The sequence below is a fragment of the Amia ocellicauda genome, chromosome 23 (assembly GCF_036373705.1).
Source record: "Amia ocellicauda isolate fAmiCal2 chromosome 23, fAmiCal2.hap1, whole genome shotgun sequence".
Lineage (NCBI taxonomy): Eukaryota > Metazoa > Chordata > Actinopteri > Amiiformes > Amiidae > Amia > Amia ocellicauda.
Genome location: NC_089872.1, coordinates 2,444,696 through 2,464,597, shown reverse-complemented (window position 1 = coordinate 2,464,597; position 19,902 = coordinate 2,444,696). Strand labels below are relative to the sequence as shown.

The 19,902-nt window shown below is 37.7% G+C and overlaps 2 protein-coding genes across 5 annotated transcripts; one reads left to right on the top strand and one right to left on the bottom strand.

Annotated features, from left to right (window-relative positions):
• Positions 1-276: 276 nt before the first annotated feature.
• On the bottom strand, positions 277-1,943 carry gemin6 (gem (nuclear organelle) associated protein 6). Its single transcript, XM_066697251.1, has 2 exons — positions 1,589-1,943; positions 277-1,226 (listed from the first exon to the last, which is right to left on the bottom strand). The coding sequence occupies exons 1-2, from the start codon at positions 1,714-1,716 to the stop codon at positions 836-838; spliced, it is 519 nt and encodes a 172-aa protein (XP_066553348.1). The 5' UTR covers positions 1,717-1,943; the 3' UTR covers positions 277-835.
• A 317-nt stretch (positions 1,944-2,260) lies between these two features.
• Positions 2,261-19,630, top strand: srsf7b (serine and arginine rich splicing factor 7b). 4 transcript variants are annotated; one of them, XM_066697248.1, is made up of 9 exons: positions 2,282-2,368; positions 4,437-4,617; positions 7,049-7,225; positions 8,241-8,315; positions 17,701-17,778; positions 17,888-17,941; positions 18,625-18,669; positions 19,116-19,151; positions 19,282-19,630. In XM_066697248.1, the coding sequence occupies exons 1-9, from the start codon at positions 2,341-2,343 to the stop codon at positions 19,334-19,336; spliced, it is 729 nt and encodes a 242-aa protein (XP_066553345.1). In that variant the 5' UTR covers positions 2,282-2,340; the 3' UTR covers positions 19,337-19,630. The 4 variants fall into 4 exon arrangements, with proteins under 4 accessions (XP_066553346.1, XP_066553345.1, XP_066553344.1 ...); XM_066697247.1 differs by having other exon boundaries at positions 2,283-2,368; positions 8,238-8,315; positions 19,285-19,630; XM_066697250.1 differs by having other exon boundaries at positions 2,284-2,368; positions 8,238-8,315.
• The last annotated feature ends 272 nt before the right edge of the window (positions 19,631-19,902 follow it).

Here is a 19,902-nt window from a genome sequence, read left to right as displayed (position 1 = left end):
CTTTCTGTGGCTCATCTCACATCATGGGACATGTAACCATCACCATAATATTGATTAAATTCATATCTTATTCTGCTTTGGTATCATTAACTTCAAATCCCTATATCTTATTAGCAGACATCACATTTCCCTTGCAAACTATTTCCATGTTTTTCATAGACCAAAATCAATGTTGCATTATGTTAATTTTGTTATTTAATATTTCTTGACTGGTGCCTTAATTTAAGGTTGTTGTCTACCACTGATATTGAAACATTAAAAAAAAAAAAAACTTAATCATTTGACAATTTTGTGTTCTGTTTATTCAAAAAGTAATATAACAAAGTCTGAAGGAAATTTGACATTAACGAAAGCAAATAGAACAACTGTATGAATTTAACTAACTACACGTACATGGATTTGTTGAAACGGATAGTTTAATATCAATGTAAATCCATACCGAGACGTAAATAGAGCTTATAATACTGCAGATCATGTTTTAGACTTGAGTACAGTGAAGCTGCAATGTGTCTATTATAAAAAAAGACAACTTATTGTACACAGCTTAATGTACGACTTCTTAAAGGCAACATGGTCCTCACAGATTTTAATTAGAACAATAATATCGATTCCTTCCATTTATAAACAGTTCCCTAATCTGGGTTTTACGTATCTGGATTACTGCCCATCATCTTGTGGACTTCTCAATGTCCATTTTAATTTCTCAAAATAGACCACAACTAGCTAAACTGCCAGACTTGAGAGGAAACTGGAAAGCCATCACTAAACATGTCAGCGTTAAACTATTCGTCTTGAGGGAGGTTAAACAATGTGTTAACACGTTTCAGTATTTATGTTACAATGACGGGTTTTCATGGGAGCAACTAGGTTTGCTGTCCATAAGGCTCTGCACTCTTGATAAAATAATTTCATTGGAGCTGCTACAGTCCTCTGGTCCGTACGGAGGGTTCACGGTTAAAACCCCGGCTACGCAAAGCTTCTCCCCCTCGGGTCCTTCCTCTGTCACGGGAATGCGGTTCTTCTCCAGCCACGCACGCAGGCTGTCTCTCCTCTCCCGCAGCTCTTCTCGGCTGTACACCCGACTCCCCACGGGCATAAACACCGACCTCAAGCGCTCGGCTAACTCGGGGTCCCCCTCTCGCAGGACCGCTACTGCTTCGACCGTGTGGCCCATCACCGCCGCCACCATCGCCTTGCCGTCCTCCTTAAAGTTCACCAACACTAGGCTGAGGAGATTACAAAAGTCGGCATGTTTCACAAAACTCAAACCATCGTGTTGGCTACGTTTCTCTATAGCCTGTACGTAGTCAATATTTTATTAGGATAAATAGTGAGTATGTTTGTTAATATTTGACTATCCCTGCATAGAAAACAATGAACGCAAATGTATACATATTTTCATTAATTTTAACTATACGTTTTACACCATGGTTGTGTAAACGGGGCTGCCGGTGTACCTTACCGCCCGAAATGTTCCTTATGTGTTGATTTACAAGATGTTTCTTATTGTAGAAAACAACATTGTCATGCATACATTTGAGAATTTAAACGAATAAATAGTAGGAAATAGTGGAAAATGTAACATTACTTTGCTGACACGGGATCCACGGTAAAAACCCAGCCTTGGTATTGCTGTTTTTCAGCGGCTGTAACTGTCACCTCCTTGTTCACATATTCTTGCCACTCCAGCGGTTTCCTGCTCTGCCACCAGTTCATAGCTTTTAGACGAATTCACATATACAGGGATTAAAATAGTGAAACAGTTCCCCACATGAAAGGAAGGAAAAGCACACCAGTGTCTCTACAAAATATGTCCATTGGAAACAAACGCTGCGTTTTATAGGTCCGTCATGCTACGCATTTGTTCCGTTTGCTGTTACAATATTACAATTACAGTAATATCAGTAGGCTATTCAGAATTAAATTAAAATGCTTACATTTTAAAATAGACATTTTAATCAAAAGGCATACAATCAAATGATCAAATGAACAGTTTTGCACGAGGTTATGTAGCTAGAAGGAAAAATGTGCATCAATTTGAAATTATTCTCAGTACATAGTCTGTGTAAATCAGTAAGAGTAATGCTACATTGTATGTAAATTCGGCTAAGTTCTGCAAATATCGAAAGCTTGGAATTCGTCTAAGTGGTAGTTTCGAGTTTGTCTTTTAAGTCTTTGAAACGAAGAACAGTTTAGTTTATTTGTTACTTTAGACTGATAATCTTGTATTAACAATGTCGAAACTGAAGCAGTTCTTACGTCTTGGGTGTACAATCTGACGCATGCGCAGCTGTTGCCTTACAGTTAGAGGAGCGATCATTGCAGTGCTGCCGAGGTATCATGTCCAGATACGGACGGTACGGAGGAGGTGAGCAATAGCAGAATAAGTTTGTTTTTGGGAATAAAGACATTCTGAAATACAATGTACTATTAGTGTATGTGGCTCCATAAAATGGCCAAACAAAAATGGAAGCAAAGTACTTTGTATATACTAATGAGAAATACTGGCGGCATGGCGGGTAAAGGACATGTAATGGCGGCCACTTGGTTGTTGTTTGCGCACGTAAGAAAGAGGGGTCTTTTATTGCAGGACATTATAGTGTTTATCACTGTAATCTTGCTGTTTTACAACTGTGGTTCTGTCCCAGGTTTACACGAAACTATCTGTAGCGTCAGTGTGTTGCATTAGCCGGTGTTGCAATGCAGAAGAGGGGTGATAGTAGCCTTAATTTCCTATACGGATGAGTTTTAAAACACTTGGGATTCTTTCAATATTTTTTTATTTGAAAAATAATAATACTGTCTACTTATAGACACCCAGTGGAATTGAAATGTCTAGTTAGTAACCATAATAACAACATAAACTACCCGTCTTTCTTAACGCGAAGCTGTTCGGGTTGTGAGGTAAAAATACATTTCTTGTCGATTGTATGAGGAAAACAAAAGTTGTCTGATCTGACAACTGGTTTCTGTTTTAAGTGTAAACGTCCTAGGAAAGCGACTTTCAAATATCTAGCTAAACGTTTGCTGGTAGTTCCATTTAATATAACTACTGTATTACATTAATTTGGTGTAGCATGAGGATATTTAACTCATTTTTAAAAATTTAGCCAGTTTTTCCAATAGTGTATATGCGCCTACAGCATACAAGTGTGGTAGCGGTTGTGCATCGGGAAATTCACTTTCCTGCAGTTTACAGTGTTAATCCACTATACAAATAGTTATGAATGCTTCTTGCCATGTCAGATCTCAATAAGATTTAATTTACATACATGTGCATTACTTTGTAAAATAGAAACTAGTGCTATGCAAGAGAGTCAACAACATGGTCTTTTCCTTGATCTTGTGCTGTGGAGGTGGGTTTTCTGACGCTGTGCTCTAGTCCGCGGTTGACCGGTCAAACGTGTTTTAATTCCACAGCATTCACTTGATTGGTTACGCGATTTCAGTAAGCATAAATATGAACTGCACGAATCTTAGATTTTGAGTAATCGCAGTTTTGCGATGTTTACATTTTGTTTCGTTTAATGTCTAGTTTATTCGTTCTTCGAAGGAAAAATGGTCTTACTTTAAACCTGTCAATACAGTCTGCTTGTAATTCAAAGAGCAAATTACCTATATGGTTTTCTGATGAACTCTGCAAACGCATGTATAACCCTGTGAGCATTTTTAGATAATTTTTCTTTCCAAATTCCTGCAAGTTTATATATAAATTATTTTGATAAATGTTTCATTTTCTCTGCTAACATGTTCCCATTCATTTATGTGGGTAAACATACCTTAGTTTACCTTGCACAAATTTGAAATCAGGATGAAATTGAATTACTGAAAATACATTTCTCCCATCTGAATCACTCTGCTTTAAGAAAATAAAATGCATTTTCAGTACTCATTCATGGTAGCACTTTTGTAATGATGCAAATACTCCTGAATTACACACATTAGTTGTCAAGCTTTCTTTAGATCACTACATATCTTTTTAACAAATCTGCTTTCCTAAATGAACCTCTCAGTCCCAATTAGATTTCATCAGTCATACCTGATCTATACCAAATAAAAAAATGCAATCTGATGGATCCATTATAGAAAGGGATGACAACATTTTTGGGCAGTAACAGCTTTTGAATGTTCAAAAAGGTAAGCCTTAATATCCTGTGAAGATCACCGATGTGTAAAATCATTTAGACTACACCATGTGGAACTGCCAAAGGGTAATAATATTCTAATGAAGCCACTGACCTCAATACAGTGCCCCCAAGATGCTGGGAATGCAATGAAAGAGCAGCAGTGAAAAGGATAACACAGATCTTAACCCTGCATTGACGTCTGTTTACAATTAGTGTATTTTTCAAGAAGAAAATAAAGCTTAAATTATGGATTTATTAGTTAAACCGGGAGCTGGAGTTGCAGTGCTACTTTTTTATTTTTCCTTCCAGAAACCAAGGTTTACGTTGGTAACCTTGGGACAGGTGCGGGGAAAGGAGAACTAGAGCGTGCATTCAGTTATTATGGACCGTTGAGAACGGTGTGGATTGCTAGGAATCCTCCAGGGTTTGCCTTTGTGGAGTTTGAAGATCCCAGAGATGCAGAAGATGCTGTCCGGGGACTGGATGGCAAGTAAGTAGATAGTATGAAAAAGCCCAGACCAAGGCATTAGTTCAGACTTGAGACTCCTGTTAAAAAAAAAAAGAGAGAGTGAGGAAAGTGCCCTGTAGTGAAGGAAAAAAAAAAAGTTTATAATGATTTCAGTACATTCAATTTTTTTCTTTGTGAACTGAAAGTGATCAGAGGGTTTCTGATTGACGTTTGCAAATCAGCTGTTAATGTAATTTGCTCTTTTGAAATATCAAAGCATGAAAAATAATTTTACTAAACTGTTTTCTCTTGCCCAGTAACTAACACAATTGTAATGCATAAATACACAATCTTGATTACAATGGGTTTGTGGATTTAAATCATGACCAAAAATAAAATACACATTAGAAACACTGGCCTGAAATGTTTTCTGAAAATACATTTTGATTACATAGATTACGTTCCGATTGTTTTATGTATTTTATTTTTTATTTTTTTTATCTTGTTCAGACCTTGAAATAGCTAAACAAGACTTTTAACTATGGTCATTTTATTGACTTCACCTTTCATACTCGCAGTTTAGAATCAAGTGACAAGTTTGATGCAAAATTTATTCAGGTTTTGTGGTTGCTTGCAAGGTTATATTTAGAAATACACTTGGTATTGTAATAAAGGCTTAATTTTTGTATACTGAAGGCTTATGCAGTGCATTGATTTAATCCTTATTTAATGTAATATGTAACAGTTCTCAAGTTTTGATTAAAAACTGCTGTCTGACCACAGAATTGTTAGGATACGTCCAAATGCAACTACAGTTATGCCCAAACGTCTTTATTTATTACTGATTGGTATATTAGCCTGCTGTGGTGTTCTGTTCGTATTCAAAACGTGTTTTGGTGAACTTGAACTTAATTTTATTTCCTGTTTTGGCATAAATTGATTTATTTTTCCACCCACTCCAACTGGCTTATTCAATCAAATTCCAGTTTTGTCATTTTTAAGTTGCTGTCCAGTATTTCATTCACTAGTAGTGATGCATAATAGTCCACAGTTCTGCCTGTAATAATGCAGCATTTTAAAATTTAATTTTTAATAATGTAGGCTAGGTGTATGTTTGTTCTGGAAAACAATATAATGAAAGCCTTATTGATAATCTATCCCCAGATATTTGAATCTCTCTGCTTTGATTAGGTAATAATTAATTCATAGGACAATATAAATGCATTGGTCTTTTTTCCTTTCATTGCTCACAATGGAAGGCTTATTTTTACTTAATTTGTACTATTATCTTTACACATTTGTATTTTATCATTTTAATTACTGGGTGTTGAAAATGTTTAGTAAATGCTTAAAAGTTCTAAATTCAAGCAATCAGTTTTCTTCCAGTTTCTCTGCCAGACTTGAAACTTCAAAAGCAAAACCAACCATCTCTACCATTGTCTTCAGATACTTCAATTGTCAGGCAATTTAAATGTTTTTATCACTGGGAGCAAAAACCCTCCTTTCCTTTTCTTTCTACATTTATACAATCTATGGCTTCTTTACAGATTGTTTGTCCTGAGATATAAATTATAAAGACATTCAAACCATCACCATTTTTACAGATTTTTGGGTAGCTTTTGTTACATTGCAGTGTTTGGTCCCCTGTACTATGCAGAATGCACTGGGCTGTTAGTAGGGTATTTAATTTGAACAGTTTTGTTACTAGCTACATTGCATCAGCATTCACAAAACTGTTTGTTCCTTATTTCTGTCAGTAAGAGGATTGTCAGCAAGACTGGATTCCCGTCTGGCCTGATCAAGATTGACAGGCTACTGCTTCAGACTGGGGTGCAGACTGCTCTCACTGCACACAGCAGCCGTCCACAAGGAAGGAACACTTAACACAAACGCTCTCTTCCGCAGTATAGAGTTAGTTGCCTTAGAGCTATGTATAAAGTTCACTTCCATTGTACAAGTTTATTTCGGTTATTGAAACAAAATATTTGCAGATTGAAAACAGGAGATTTGGTTTTTGTGACAGCGTTTTCTGAACTAAGTATACAGTTCTTCAATCACTTACAACATTGAGCTTTGTAAATTACTGCAGTTGAACGATGGTATAAATCAAACTTATCAAATACTATATATAAAAACATACATAAAGCATACAGTTTCTTTGGATGTAAACATTTTTTTCATTGTTTGTATCACCCAAACCTTTATATATATATATATATATATCCTTAGATTATTCAGTAAGACCCAACCATGCTTTTGGAATTTAAAGGGAATAAGGTCACATCCTGCTTCAGATTTAAAGCAGGGTCTTGAGTGACTGAAGATACATACATGAAAGTGGAGCCTCACCTGTGTTAATATACATTATAGGAAGTGCACTGTAAAAATTGTGGATTAACTTTCAGTGGACCATTTTGTTTCGAGGAATTTTCTGTGCTAGAACAGCAGAAATAACCAGAACTCTTCATTTCAGGGTAATTTGTGGCTCTCGGGTTCGAGTTGAGTTGTCAACAGGAATGCCTAGGCGATCTCGCTATGACAGGCCCCCGGCCCGTCGCCCATTCGACCCAAATGATAGGTGCTACGAATGTGGCGAAAAGGGTCATTATGCCTATGACTGCCATCGTTACAGTCGCCGTCGGCGAAGCAGGTAAGTGCAGCTGCACAATGTGTTATCATAAATTTGTAATGTTCTGTATTCTTTTAATTTAAGTAACTGACAAAGTAATTGCAGTTAAGCATTTAACATTTGTATATGTTAAAGAAAGTTTGTAGGTTTACATGTCATTTTAACATTTTATTTACTGTGTTGTATTTTTATTTTTTTGAAATAATTTGAATATTGAATTGTTGTTGCGATATTAATAATTCACCTGGTCAAAACCTTTCAGGTTTCTTCGTTTGAGTCATTCGCCTTGATTCACGAGTGTCACGAGCCTTTACGATTTCATGAGGCATCTAGCAAATTCGACACTTATGATCCTCCTAGACCTTGAGGTGATCAGCATATGAGGCCAGATCCCCTTGAGCACCTGCCACACCTAGCTTCATCTTAAGATTCAGTACAGAGCAGAAAATACGGGGTTGAGAGGAGGTGATCGCCATAACGATAAATTTGGCTTTCAATTGGGCCCGGTTTATAAAGAGGAACCACCCGGTTGGCCACATTCCCGTCTAGACAAACCTCCTTGCATCAATCAAGCCTCGCCTTGCCCGATTTGGCTGTCAGTTTGATCGTCGTTAGATTGAAGAAAACGTCTAGATGCAGAGATCGGCTGATAGATACTTCTAGATCTCCTAGACCTTGGTCCAAAGAGGGTCGACCTGCAAACTTGCAAGGTTTATTTCAAGTACCAATTAATGTGTTTTTTTTTATTTGTATTATCAAATCTAAGAATAATATACCACAATATAATATATAAATTGTTATTTTGCTGCTAAGAAAACATCTGCTTTATGCAGATCAGATTCATTAAATACATTAAATTATAGGAATCCAAGCATTTTAATTATTATATATTTGTATGTATAGAATTTATTTTAAATGTTTTGTACTTGTGCTAGCATAGAAGTTAGAATTTTGAGTCTTCCAGAAGCATACGAATTATGTGTTTTGTCCAGAGAGATGTGACGCCTGTTAATCTAATTCTCTCTGGATGTAGTAGGTCCAGGTCTAGGTCTCACTCCAGATCAAGGGGGAGGAGGTACTCGCGCTCACGCAGCAGGAGCCGTGGCAGGAGGTGAGCTGGAAAGCAGCTCCGATGGCTGTTTCACACTATTACAGTGATCCTCCTTCATTTAATTAAGATAACATTTATTTTTTTCCTGGATTGTCCATGTTTGCAGATGGTGTTTTGAGATTAATTGATATTACTATAGAATAGTTTATTTAATGTATTTATAGCCCACAACAGAATATAGCAATCTAGATATAGATGTATGCATCACCATCATCAAATATCGGTACTCGCTCCAATCTACAGCTTCTCTTTTTCATGTCACGCCTGCAAAGTTGTTAATCATCTTCCTATCCTTTATATGGTTGTCTTCTCTGTCTTTTCATCTCTTGGAATCCATTCAGTAGTTTCATCTGTTCTTCTTGAAATATGTCTGGCCCATTGCAATTTTAACATTTTCACTATTAAAGTGATGTCACATTTTGTTTGTTATTGGAACCATTAATTTCTTCTATCTCTATTCCAAGTAGTGTTGCAGGGTATACTGGTACTGAAAAAGTACCGCAGTACTAGAGTTATGAAAACAGTACTATACCAGCATTTAAAAAAAAAAAAAAAGATAAGAATGCTGACAGTGGTGACGTAGGGCTATTGGTGTGTAAACAAGTGGTTCTGTTCGAGAAGCACAGTTCTGCAACGTTCTGCACTGAAATTGTGAGATGCACACTCACCACAGCCCAGCGCAGCTCCGAAACGGTTGCTGTGGGAGGTGAGCTGTGGCTTTGAGAAAAGAGGATGCAGAGATCCAGCGAGACTTGTTAAGCTGAATGACTAATGCTGCCCGCTTGTTAGCAGAGGTTAACAACAACTTATTACACAATAAACACATTACACATTCTCAACACCATAGGTATAAAACTTTAGATTGACGCTTTGGCATTGTCAAAACTTTATTAATCTGTCAATTTTACCAGCCACTTTGGCGGGTACCCAACAAGTGCACGGGAACTCAACTTTTAGTTTCTGATGGAGTATTTGTCGGTCTGTTTCAAAATACGAATTAATTTGTTGACATTGTAATGTTGGTATGTTAGTTGATTTGGCAAACCGCAATATCATGTTTATTATTATTTTTTTTAATATATGGCAGATTTCATGGAGAGCAATGAAGCAGACGTAAGGTGGTTAAGGATGTGGAAAAATAATGATTTTTAATTACTTTTCATAGTCATAATTACTGACTTTTTAATTACTTGCATCAAAGTGTTTCAGAATACACACACAGCCAGCTATTGCTGTTTATTTTGTATTTGCTGTAACGCACAGTTATGTTTCTGAACGTAGACCGGCTGAGTGTGGTTTGGAGGAAAAGTAAATCGTTTAGTCAAGTAGATTGTATAAATTAGCTAGCTAGATAGGTCTTATACATTTTGCATTTCGCAACAATAATACAAGAGTCTGACACGATGCGTGAGAGTTGACAGGTCTGCTCTTATTATGCCATTTCCATACGTCTTCTAATAATGTATTTTTACATAGATATTTCTTTAACAATGTTGTTGTGTTAGATAATTATTCATCAGTTACATCAATTACAACTTATTAATTCATGGGGAAACAATTTGTGATAGAGACTAGGCATGGGCCGGTATGAGATTTTGACAGTATTATAACCTTAAGCAAAAATATCATGGTATCACGGTATTGCGATTACAGCTCTAAAATGCTATTTTTAAGTGTCTGTGTAAAAAAACTACTTTTTTCCATTGAACACAATGTTTTATTTTTAAGCAACATATAGAATATTTGGAACAGTAGTAAACATGTATGTCAGATTAAATAAATCAAATAATTGAATTCTTCTTAAATTAAAATAAATGTAGTCACTTAAGTGAGCCTAAACCATGCAGCTCAACAAGGTTTTTGGAGACATGCTCACTTTCTACACATTTCTCTTTCAGTCATGACTGAAATGACGCAGGAATGTAAGCATGTTCACCTTTCCTGGATTAAGTTTGGAGCGGTGAGGTACAAGACTAGAACTGAACACCCCACACTGGTGGCTGGGAAGCACAGACATTGTCTTGATACGTTGGCACACACACACACACACACACGTGGTCTCTCTCTGCACAACACACAAACAGCAGCAAAGACACCGGAGAGCCAGCAGTTGTTGTTTTTTTTTTTTTTTAATATAAATGTCGTGATTTTGAACAGATGTACACAATGGTGGAAGACTTAAACAAAAACATAGACATGATACCAGCTAAATTTCATTATTTTATACTAAATCGCAGAAAAGTAGTACTCTGCTCTTCCCTGCTCTGTGAAGTAACGTGAGGGGGGGAAGCTAGCTGATGTTAGCTGGTTAATTAGCCGTGTTATCTGCCTCAGTAGCAAGCCAATAGTATTTATTTCACCAGTGCTAAACACGCTAACTCTCTTGTTGCAAATGTTCATTTCAAGACCTTGAATTTAGCAAAGAGTGACGGGTGATGCTCCCATAGATTGGATATCATATCGTATTGCCTCCTATAGCAACCTCTCTTCTTAAACACATCTTACAAATTGGATGTCCTTCCTCCTCCAAGCCGTGGCCAACTGAATGTTTTCGGTACCCAAAAAATTCCCATACGGTCTTTTTTGACGGGGATAAAGTTCCAGGGGTTCACCTGCTTCAGCCATCCTACACACAGGTGACTGACTGCTCCCACTAACCGGAGGGGAGGGGTCATGTTACTCTCTGCGCTGCACACGACACAACCTGAGGGATTCCTGCACTTTCCGTCTTTGACGAGACTAGAGACGCTGGAACGGTATCACGGAATATTTTTGTGGTTTTGAAACCGTGACTTTTTCAACACCGCGGTATACGTGCATTTTTTGCGGCGTAGTGCAGATTCTGCTGAAGAGAAATGTGCACTTCGTTTACATTGCGTCTTTGCTGGCATGCATCGTATTGACCGATGGAAAGGACGCAACTGTCTGTCATCATTCCTAGAAATTATATTTTTTTTACCCAATCACAGACCATGACTCTATGAATATCTAGCCAATCAAATTAAATCCTTTTAATGATGTGCAGAGACCCAGAGAAATGAGTAGCACGGCAGAGGAGTATGAAGAGCAATAATGTGTCACCATATAACACCCCTTCTCATGTGTTAGTTTAGTGTGTTTATACCCATTAGCTGCCATGTTATTGCATGTGATTGATTAATTTGAAAAAGATGCTCTCGCACACTCTCTACTAGCAAGTGTTATAATTCAGTAGAATGCGATGTTTGGTCAAATACCTTATAATACTTACAAGTAGAAACTGTGTGGGAGCATGTATTTTCTATCCAGATCCTTTTCAATCATACACACCTGTGTAGTCTATACAGGTGTGCAATTAGCTTTTGTTATAGTGATTGATTAATTACCTGAATAAATGCCACGTTTTAACATGTTCACCACATATTTACACACCCTCATGCATTTTTGGTGACGTTTGCCTTTGGCTGTTAAAAATACCAAGTGGCTGGTAAGTTTTTTCCTTCTACCAGACACAGTGGCTAGTGGCCAAAAAAATGTTAATTTTATCCCCTGATCATAATGTATGACTTGGTACCGGTACCAAAATTTTGGTATCGTGACAACACTAATTCCAAGCATACATCTTTTACATTTTTCTTTCTATCATCCACAGTTTCTGTATAATTGTTGCATTCAGGTTTCTGGGCACTGGTAGAATGCATTAATCAAATACTTCTCAGGCAAATAGGTAGATTTACGTTGAAAAGTGTGCTGAACAGCGTGCTCATTTCATAAGGTACACATAACCATTACCTTTTAAGTATCATGATTTCTTAGAATTTAAAAAGCTGTTAAACTTTAGTTTTACTCATTATAAAGTACAGTTTAATTGCATCTGACTTGAAAGTTTTCTGGTGTTTTTGCAAATCTGGTGATGTTAATCAGCAAATCATAAGTTTGTTCAAATAATTTGATTCCCTTGTCCTCCCAGTCCAATGTATTGAAAACTTCTTAAAGAGTTGTTTTGGAGAGATTGTCTCTTTGACATACTCCTTTGCAGATCTATATTGTCAGTTTGTTGGTGTAGTCAGATTCTTAATGTAAAAATATTGTAAATATTTAATAAGAGTTACATAGGTTTCCTCAATGTTTTGATTTCTTAGAGCCCTGATGACTGAGTTTGTATATATTGAATCAAATGCTTTCTCCTAGTGAACGAAGCTCAGGCACAAAGGAAGCTCATTCTCTGCATTTTTCCTAATATGTCTCATACAACTTGTATATGATTCATAGTGTTATATCCACATCTAATTCTTGCGTGTTCTCTTGGTTGGGCGTGTCCTGAAAGCAATGTGTTATCTTTGTAAATACATTTAATTATTGGGAAGTAGACTAATGGGCCTATAGTTCTTCAGATTATCTTCATCTCCTTTCATATGTAGAATGATGGTTGCATTGTTCCACTTACCTGGTGTTTAGTTTTGAGACACTGAAAAGTTTTGCAAGCATCTTCTCCATTTAGTTTCCGGTTTCTTTTAGGATCTGCAGGTGTTTATTTTATTATTCAGGGTTCTTGCGCAGGTCTGGAAAAGTATGGAATATAAAAAGACTGATTTCCAGACCTGGAAAAGTATGGAAAATGTAAGTCTGGGAAAAGTATGGAAATCCTATTGTCAAAATAATGTATACTAAATTCGACTGTTGGCTGTACAGTCTGCATGTTTGCTTCATATGCAGGGTTGCTGTCCTCTGTTCACTTACACGCACTGCAGTAGAGGAACCTCAGCGATTTTATATTAATGATCATGAGCTAACGGGAGTCAAGTCTGTGCCTTAGAAATCTATAATTGTTGTTTGGAGCTAGTATAATTTCGAATCTTGTTATTTTTGTATTTAATATAATTAATTAATTTTATTACAGTTTTCAAAATGTTTCATATATATTTAAGCTGATTTTTTTGTTTAGTTTTTTACTCCTTTGACACAAAGTTTGTATTAACCTGTTTCTTAACCCGAGACAACACACTGGGCTGGAAGTTATTTACACACTGCTCTTCCGCTACAGCACTGCAGCACCGTGACTGCAAACCTCCCCAAGCCTAGACTTTGACAAAAATTATATTCGCGTTCTTCCCATTCTTACTGAAAAAATTACATATTGTAGATTTTTAAAAATACCGTAATCTACCCTGCCATATAGGCATAGTACAAATTATGTACAGCTTGACTTTTCCCGACTTCTGCGTATGTAACACAAACAGCCCTGTCTTCAGACCAGTATGTACAGGGGCAGAGCCAGGGGGTGGACCACAGGGCCACTGGCCCCTACTTAAATCTGAGTGCCCCCTAGTCATTCAAACATTTTTGTATAATTCATAGTCAGTTTCCCATGTCCATATTCTGGACAGTGGGGTACGTTAGTTTCTTCTACCACAGCTGTGCTTTTTGTGTGTATACCGCACGGCAGGAATCTAGGCGAGAGAGAGGAGTTCTGAATTTAACACACCCGTGTTGCTATTGTTGCGCTGCGCATGCGCTAAACCACAGCAAGACTGCACGGCATTTGAAGACAAGACAATTTATGGTAAATCAATCATTTAAATCAGGAGTGGGCAATGATTTTCATAAGTGGGCCACATATCTGTTTTTTCATGAATTATTATAATAATTTTTAACATATTGTAGCGACCTTGCCTTTTGATGGTCGCTGTTGAAATAAAAAGCAAATGAAACCGAAATCTTCCAAAACAAACTGGCGTTTATTCATTGTTTCAAAGAGGTACATCGACTTTCCCCTTTTTCCTTCAGGTTCCAATAAACCGCACACGGTCAGACTGTCTCATTAACTACCTCCTTACGCAACTCGCCGAGCATCGCGTCACCCCGCCCTTAATATATCCCACTATCAGGCAACTCCCAGCCACCCAATCACGGGGGGAGCCACACAAACACAATTAACCCTCGAACATCCCTCCCTAATCCAACACAGCAACACCCCACATGTAACACACATTCACACTCATGCACACACAGAGACAGACAGGGTCCCCGAACTGACCCACCCACCCTGCATACACACTTTTACATCCTCCCCCCACCTTTGGGCTGCCCTACTGGCACATACACACATACACCTGCCAGGATCACTACAATATTTACCCTGATATTTATGTTAGAATGTGTAAAATAGATCTAACTTAAAACTTATACTCATTCAATGTGAAGAAGAGATGTCTTTTAACATTAACAAGGGAGGTGAAGTCAGGTGTCATTTCCGATGTTGCAGTGCACAGCACTGTGGCAAGGTGGTCGTCACTAATGTTAGATCTGTTCTTTGATTTATTGAATTTAATCTCCGAAAATGTCTGTTCGCATTCGTAGGATGAAGCAAACAGTACAAGCATCTTTTGAGCATGGGCCCTGATCTTTTGAAAGTTCTGTTCATTGAGAGATGCATAAAACTTCAGGAGTGGTGCAGATTTGAATTGTTCTGCAAGTAGTGCATCAGACTGCACGTCAATAAGCTCAAGCTGGAGATCAATAGGAGCGTTGTCCACACTGAATGTGATAGTGGACGAAATCAAAGCCATGTCATTTTCTAACATTTTAAAATCAATTAACCGGCGTGAACATTCAGCGTGCAAAGCGAGCAGTAGAGATGCATATTTTTCCCAGTTCACATGAGATATTGTAATCTGTTGCAATGTTGGGAGGTGTGTGAAGTTATTGCCTTCAATTTGACAGGACAAAAGTAGCAACTTTGCCATAAAGGCTTTGACAAGGGAGTACATGTCATAAGCAAAAAGCCTCCTTCCTTGTAGTTTACAATTCAGATCATTCAGGAGACCCATGATATCAAGGGCAAGTGCAAAATCAGTCTGCCAGTCCGCGTCATGCAGTTGAGGGAAGTCTGCATCTTTTACTTTCGTTCGCAAAAATAAATCGATCTCTGATTTCAGGTCCCACACTCTTTTCAGCACCTTCCCCAAACTGAGCCATCATATATTTTCCGGACAGTTTCTCATTGACTGCACTGACGCAAGTTCTTCAGTCAATGTAAAATCTGTAGCATTGCCTCGTATGAAAATCAACAGCTGGTCTTTAACATCACAGCTCTCGTCAAGGGCCATAGAAAAATTGTTTACCCTACCTTTCAACTGTTGTTCCAAGTTCTCAGAGATTTCTTCAACATGTAACAGCACACCAAGGACAGAGGCAGGATAGGATTTCTATATTTTTCCCCCACACCCCTGAGTATGTACAGATACTTTAACACAAATGTTTTGTACTTTAACACAACCAAATAATGGTAGATGTCCAGGTATGTAATTTCAATAAGCCTATTATTTTAAGTTACTGGAGAATCTGAATCTATCGGGGAAGTGGATCGGGGAAGGTATACACAATACTTAATGTTTATTTAAATATGTTAATTTATTCATTGCACATTAGTTTTGTGATTTATTGAATTGCACAGTATTTGTCAAAATACTCTATAAACATGCACTTCTTTAACACAGAAAGTGGCTACAGATTTGCCTTGAAATCTTACAAAGCAGTTTGGAAAAATCTTGAATTTTTCTATGAGAAAAGGTCAAGAACCCTGTTATTATTTTTTTTATCTTTACAGTGGGGGGAAAAGTATTTGATCCCCTGCTGATTTTGTACGTTTGCCCACTGACAAAGAAATGATCAGTCTATAATTTTAATGGTAGGTGTATTTTAACAGTGAGAATAACAACAACAAAAATCCAGAAAAATGCATTTCAAAAAAGTTATAAATTGATTTGCATGTTAATGAGGGGAAAAAAGTATTTGACCCCTTCGACTTAGTACTTGGTGGCAAAACCCTTGTTGGCAATCACAGAGGTCAGACGTTTCTTGTAGTTGGCCACCAGGTTTGCACACATCTCAGGAGGGATTTTGTCCCACTCCTCTTTGCAGATCCTCTCCAAGTCATTAAGGTTTCAAGGCTGACGTTTGGCAACTCGAACCTTCAGCTCCCTCCACAGATTTTCTATGGGATTAAGGTCTGGAGACTGGCTAGGCCACTCCAGGACCTTAATGTGCTTCTTCTTGAGCCACTCCTTTGTTGCCTTGGCTGTGTGTCTTGGGTCATTGTCATGTTGGAATACCCATCCACGACCCATTTTCAATGCCCTGGCTGAGGGAAGGAGGTTCTCGCCCAAGATTTGATGGTACATGGCCCCGTCCATCATCCCTTTGATGCGGTGCAGTTGTCCTGTCCCCTTAGCAGAAAAACACCCCCAAAGCATAATGTTTCCACCTCCATGTTTGACGGTGGGGATGGTGTTCTTGGGGTCATTTCTCCTCCTCCAAACACGGCAAGTTGAGTTGATGCCAAAGAGCTTGATTTTGTTCTCATCTGACCACAACACTTTCACCCAGTTCTCCTCTGAATCATTCAGATGTTCATTGGCAAACTTCAGACGGACCTGTACATGTGCTTTCTTGAGCAGGGGGGCCTTGCGGGCGCTGCAGGATTTCAGTCCTTCACGGCATAGTGTGTTACCAATTGTTTTCTTGGTGACTGTGGTCCCAGCTGCCTTGAGATCATTAACAAGATCCTCCTGTGTAGTTCTGGGCTGATTCCTCACCGTTCTCATGATCATTGAAACTCCATGAGGTGAGATCTTGCATGGAGCCCCAGACTGAGGGAGACTGACAGTTATTTTGTGTTTCTTCCATTTGCGAATAATTGCACCAACTGTTGTCACTTTCTCACCAAGGTGCTTGGCGATGGTCTTGTAGCCCATTCCAGCCTTGTGTAGGTCTACAATCTTGTCCCTGACATCCTTGGACAGCTCTTTGGTCTTGGTCATGGTGGAGAGTTTGGAATCTGATTGATTGATTGCTTCTGTGGACAGGTGTCTTTTATACAGGTAACGAGCTGAGATTAGGAGCACTCCCTTTAAGAGAGTGCTCCTAATCTCAGCTCGTTACCGGTGTAAAAGACACCTGGGAGCCAGACATCTTGCTGATTGATGGGGGATCAAATACTTATTTCCCTCATTAACATGCAAATCAATTTATAACTTTTTTGAAATGCGTTTTTTTCTGGATTTTTTTGCTGTTATTCTGTCTCTCACTGTTAAAATACACCTACCATTAAAATTATAGACTGATCATTTCTTTGTCAGTGGGCAAACGTACAAAATCAGCAGGGGATCAAATACTTTTTTCCCTCACTGTATGGAATCACATCTGGTATTTCACTTTTGTCCATTGCGACCTCCTATATGTTTCTACTATATAGGTTTTTACCCCTACTGATAGTTGCTTTTCAGTTTTTGATTGTGTCATTATCATGATTTGATTTTCCTATTATGAGGCATTAATTTATTGTAAAAACATTTAAACTGTGATCCAGTCAGCATACATTTACAGTGTGATTTAATGGTTTCAGGTCCCGATCCTTTTCACCCCGCAGATCAAGATCTCTTTCTCCAAGGAGATCTCGATCGATAACCCCGAAGAGATCCAGGTAAATGTATATATTTTATGTTAAAAATGTATAATGTTATGAACTATGCATTTCTGAGAATATTGAGTTGAATGTTATTGTAAAATCTATTTATTTTTAATTCTTTCAGGTCTAGATCAAGATCTAGATCAAGGTCCAGATCTCTTTCTCGTCCAAGGAGCAAGTAAGTGTTACAATCTAGACAGTGTGCTATCTTGGCAATGGGTAATCTTTATTTTTTGCCGTAGGTAGTCTTACCTTATTACCACCTTTGCAAAGACGCCAAATACTGTGACTTCAGCTGATATATCAAACATCGTACTTCACAGCTTATTACAGTGACTATAGGCAGGAATATACATGTATCCTTCATTACAGAATAAAAATGTGTGGCAGCATTTTCCATCTGAATATACATTTTGTGCTACCTCAGTTAATGTTTCTGAGGAACACAGACGCATATTTCAGTTCCACCCTGAAGGGAAAGGGCTGGTATAACGAGCAGGCGCCTGTCTGCCTGCACCACACTGTCTTCATATGCATATCTTCTCAAACTAAGGAGTCACTCTTGCTATTACAGGCTAAAATACCCAGTGAGCCCTGTAACAATTTGTAAACGGAGACATTTCTTAGGGAACGCCCTTATGTAGAGTGACTTGCAATTGTTACAATATTTCACATTTACATACAATTACCCAATTTTACTGGAACAATCTAGTTAAAGTACCTTGTTCAAGGGTACAATAGCAGTGTCCCTCACCAGGGATTGAACCCATGACCCAAAGTCAGTGCTTTTGCGGGAATAAAATAGCATTCTTGACATGTTTGTGTATTATTATTATATTATTTTTTCTTTCCTCTCTACAGGTCTGGCTCTGTTGGAAGATCCAAGTCAGGCTCTCCCACTAGAAGGTGAGCACCAATTAAAACCTGCATCTTCATAGATCAACCATAATGTAACTTCTGTGTGGGGGGATGGGGTTGGTGGAGTCTTCTGTTTTTTGTTAATGTTTTTTTTACACTTTATTGAGTTAGAACCTGTTTACACTACCTCTGTATATTTTTGTCATGTTAAAAGAAAAGGAGTTCTTAACATGATGGTCCTACATGATGTGTGAATGTTAAAGGCTTTGGTTTTGCACTACAGATTTTAATGATGTAGGGAAGAAGGCTTGGAAAGGGTGACACTTCTGAATAAGTGGTAGTCATTTGAAGTATTTTGGCAGCTGTTTCTCATTACATTGCTGTATTATTTTTACTTTCAGTTGCAAGAAATATATTTTCAGATTTTCTATAGCAAATCTCTTGCCACTTATTTAAAAGTGTGATTTAAAAAAAAAAACTTATTTCTTTCCCAGCCGCTCAAAAACTAGATCATCACCTCCAAAGCGAAGGTAAGGTTTTTTCTTCTGGTGAAGCTGATACAGTAAATTCAGATTATTTGGGCCTAAGGTTGTGTCAAAACGCAATTCCATAAAAGCTTTTACATAAATCCGTGTCATAAACAAATTCTTTTTGTTTTAGCAGTTCACCATCAGGAAGTCCCCGTAGGAGCGCGAGCCCGGACAGAGATGATTAAACCTTTTTTTTTTTTTTTTTTAAACCAAATATTTTAGTATTTGTTTACATGACCATAAGGGATTCTGTCGGTGAGATTTTCATTTTGCAAATTTGTTGGTTTATTTCCTCTTGGTTCATATTACAGCTTATTTTTCTTGTTTAAAAATTACTTGGAAACTGGCTTGGAAATTTTAGTTTCTAAGGGGCTTGGTGTAATTTTTACGAGTGGTTTTGTGGTGCAGTAGAAAGCATTATATTGACTGGGCTTTTTTTGTATATGCATATTAAATTAAAAATTTGACTTCTACCTGAACAGTCTCTGTTGTTCATGTTGTACTATGATGACTCTTATTTTGATCCTATACATTTCACTTCTGCTTTCAAAATGTTTGTCCCTTGGCAAATGTTTAATGTTAGGAATATAAAAGCAAAACAGGACCTGGGTTATTCTAACTGCTGTTGATATTCCTGAATCAAGCAGAACTGAAATTTAAAACCATGCACACATTTAAATTTCTGAAAGGGTGCCTGATGATGGCAGGCCTTTGAACACATCGGCAGCCATTGTTAACAAGAATATGGTTT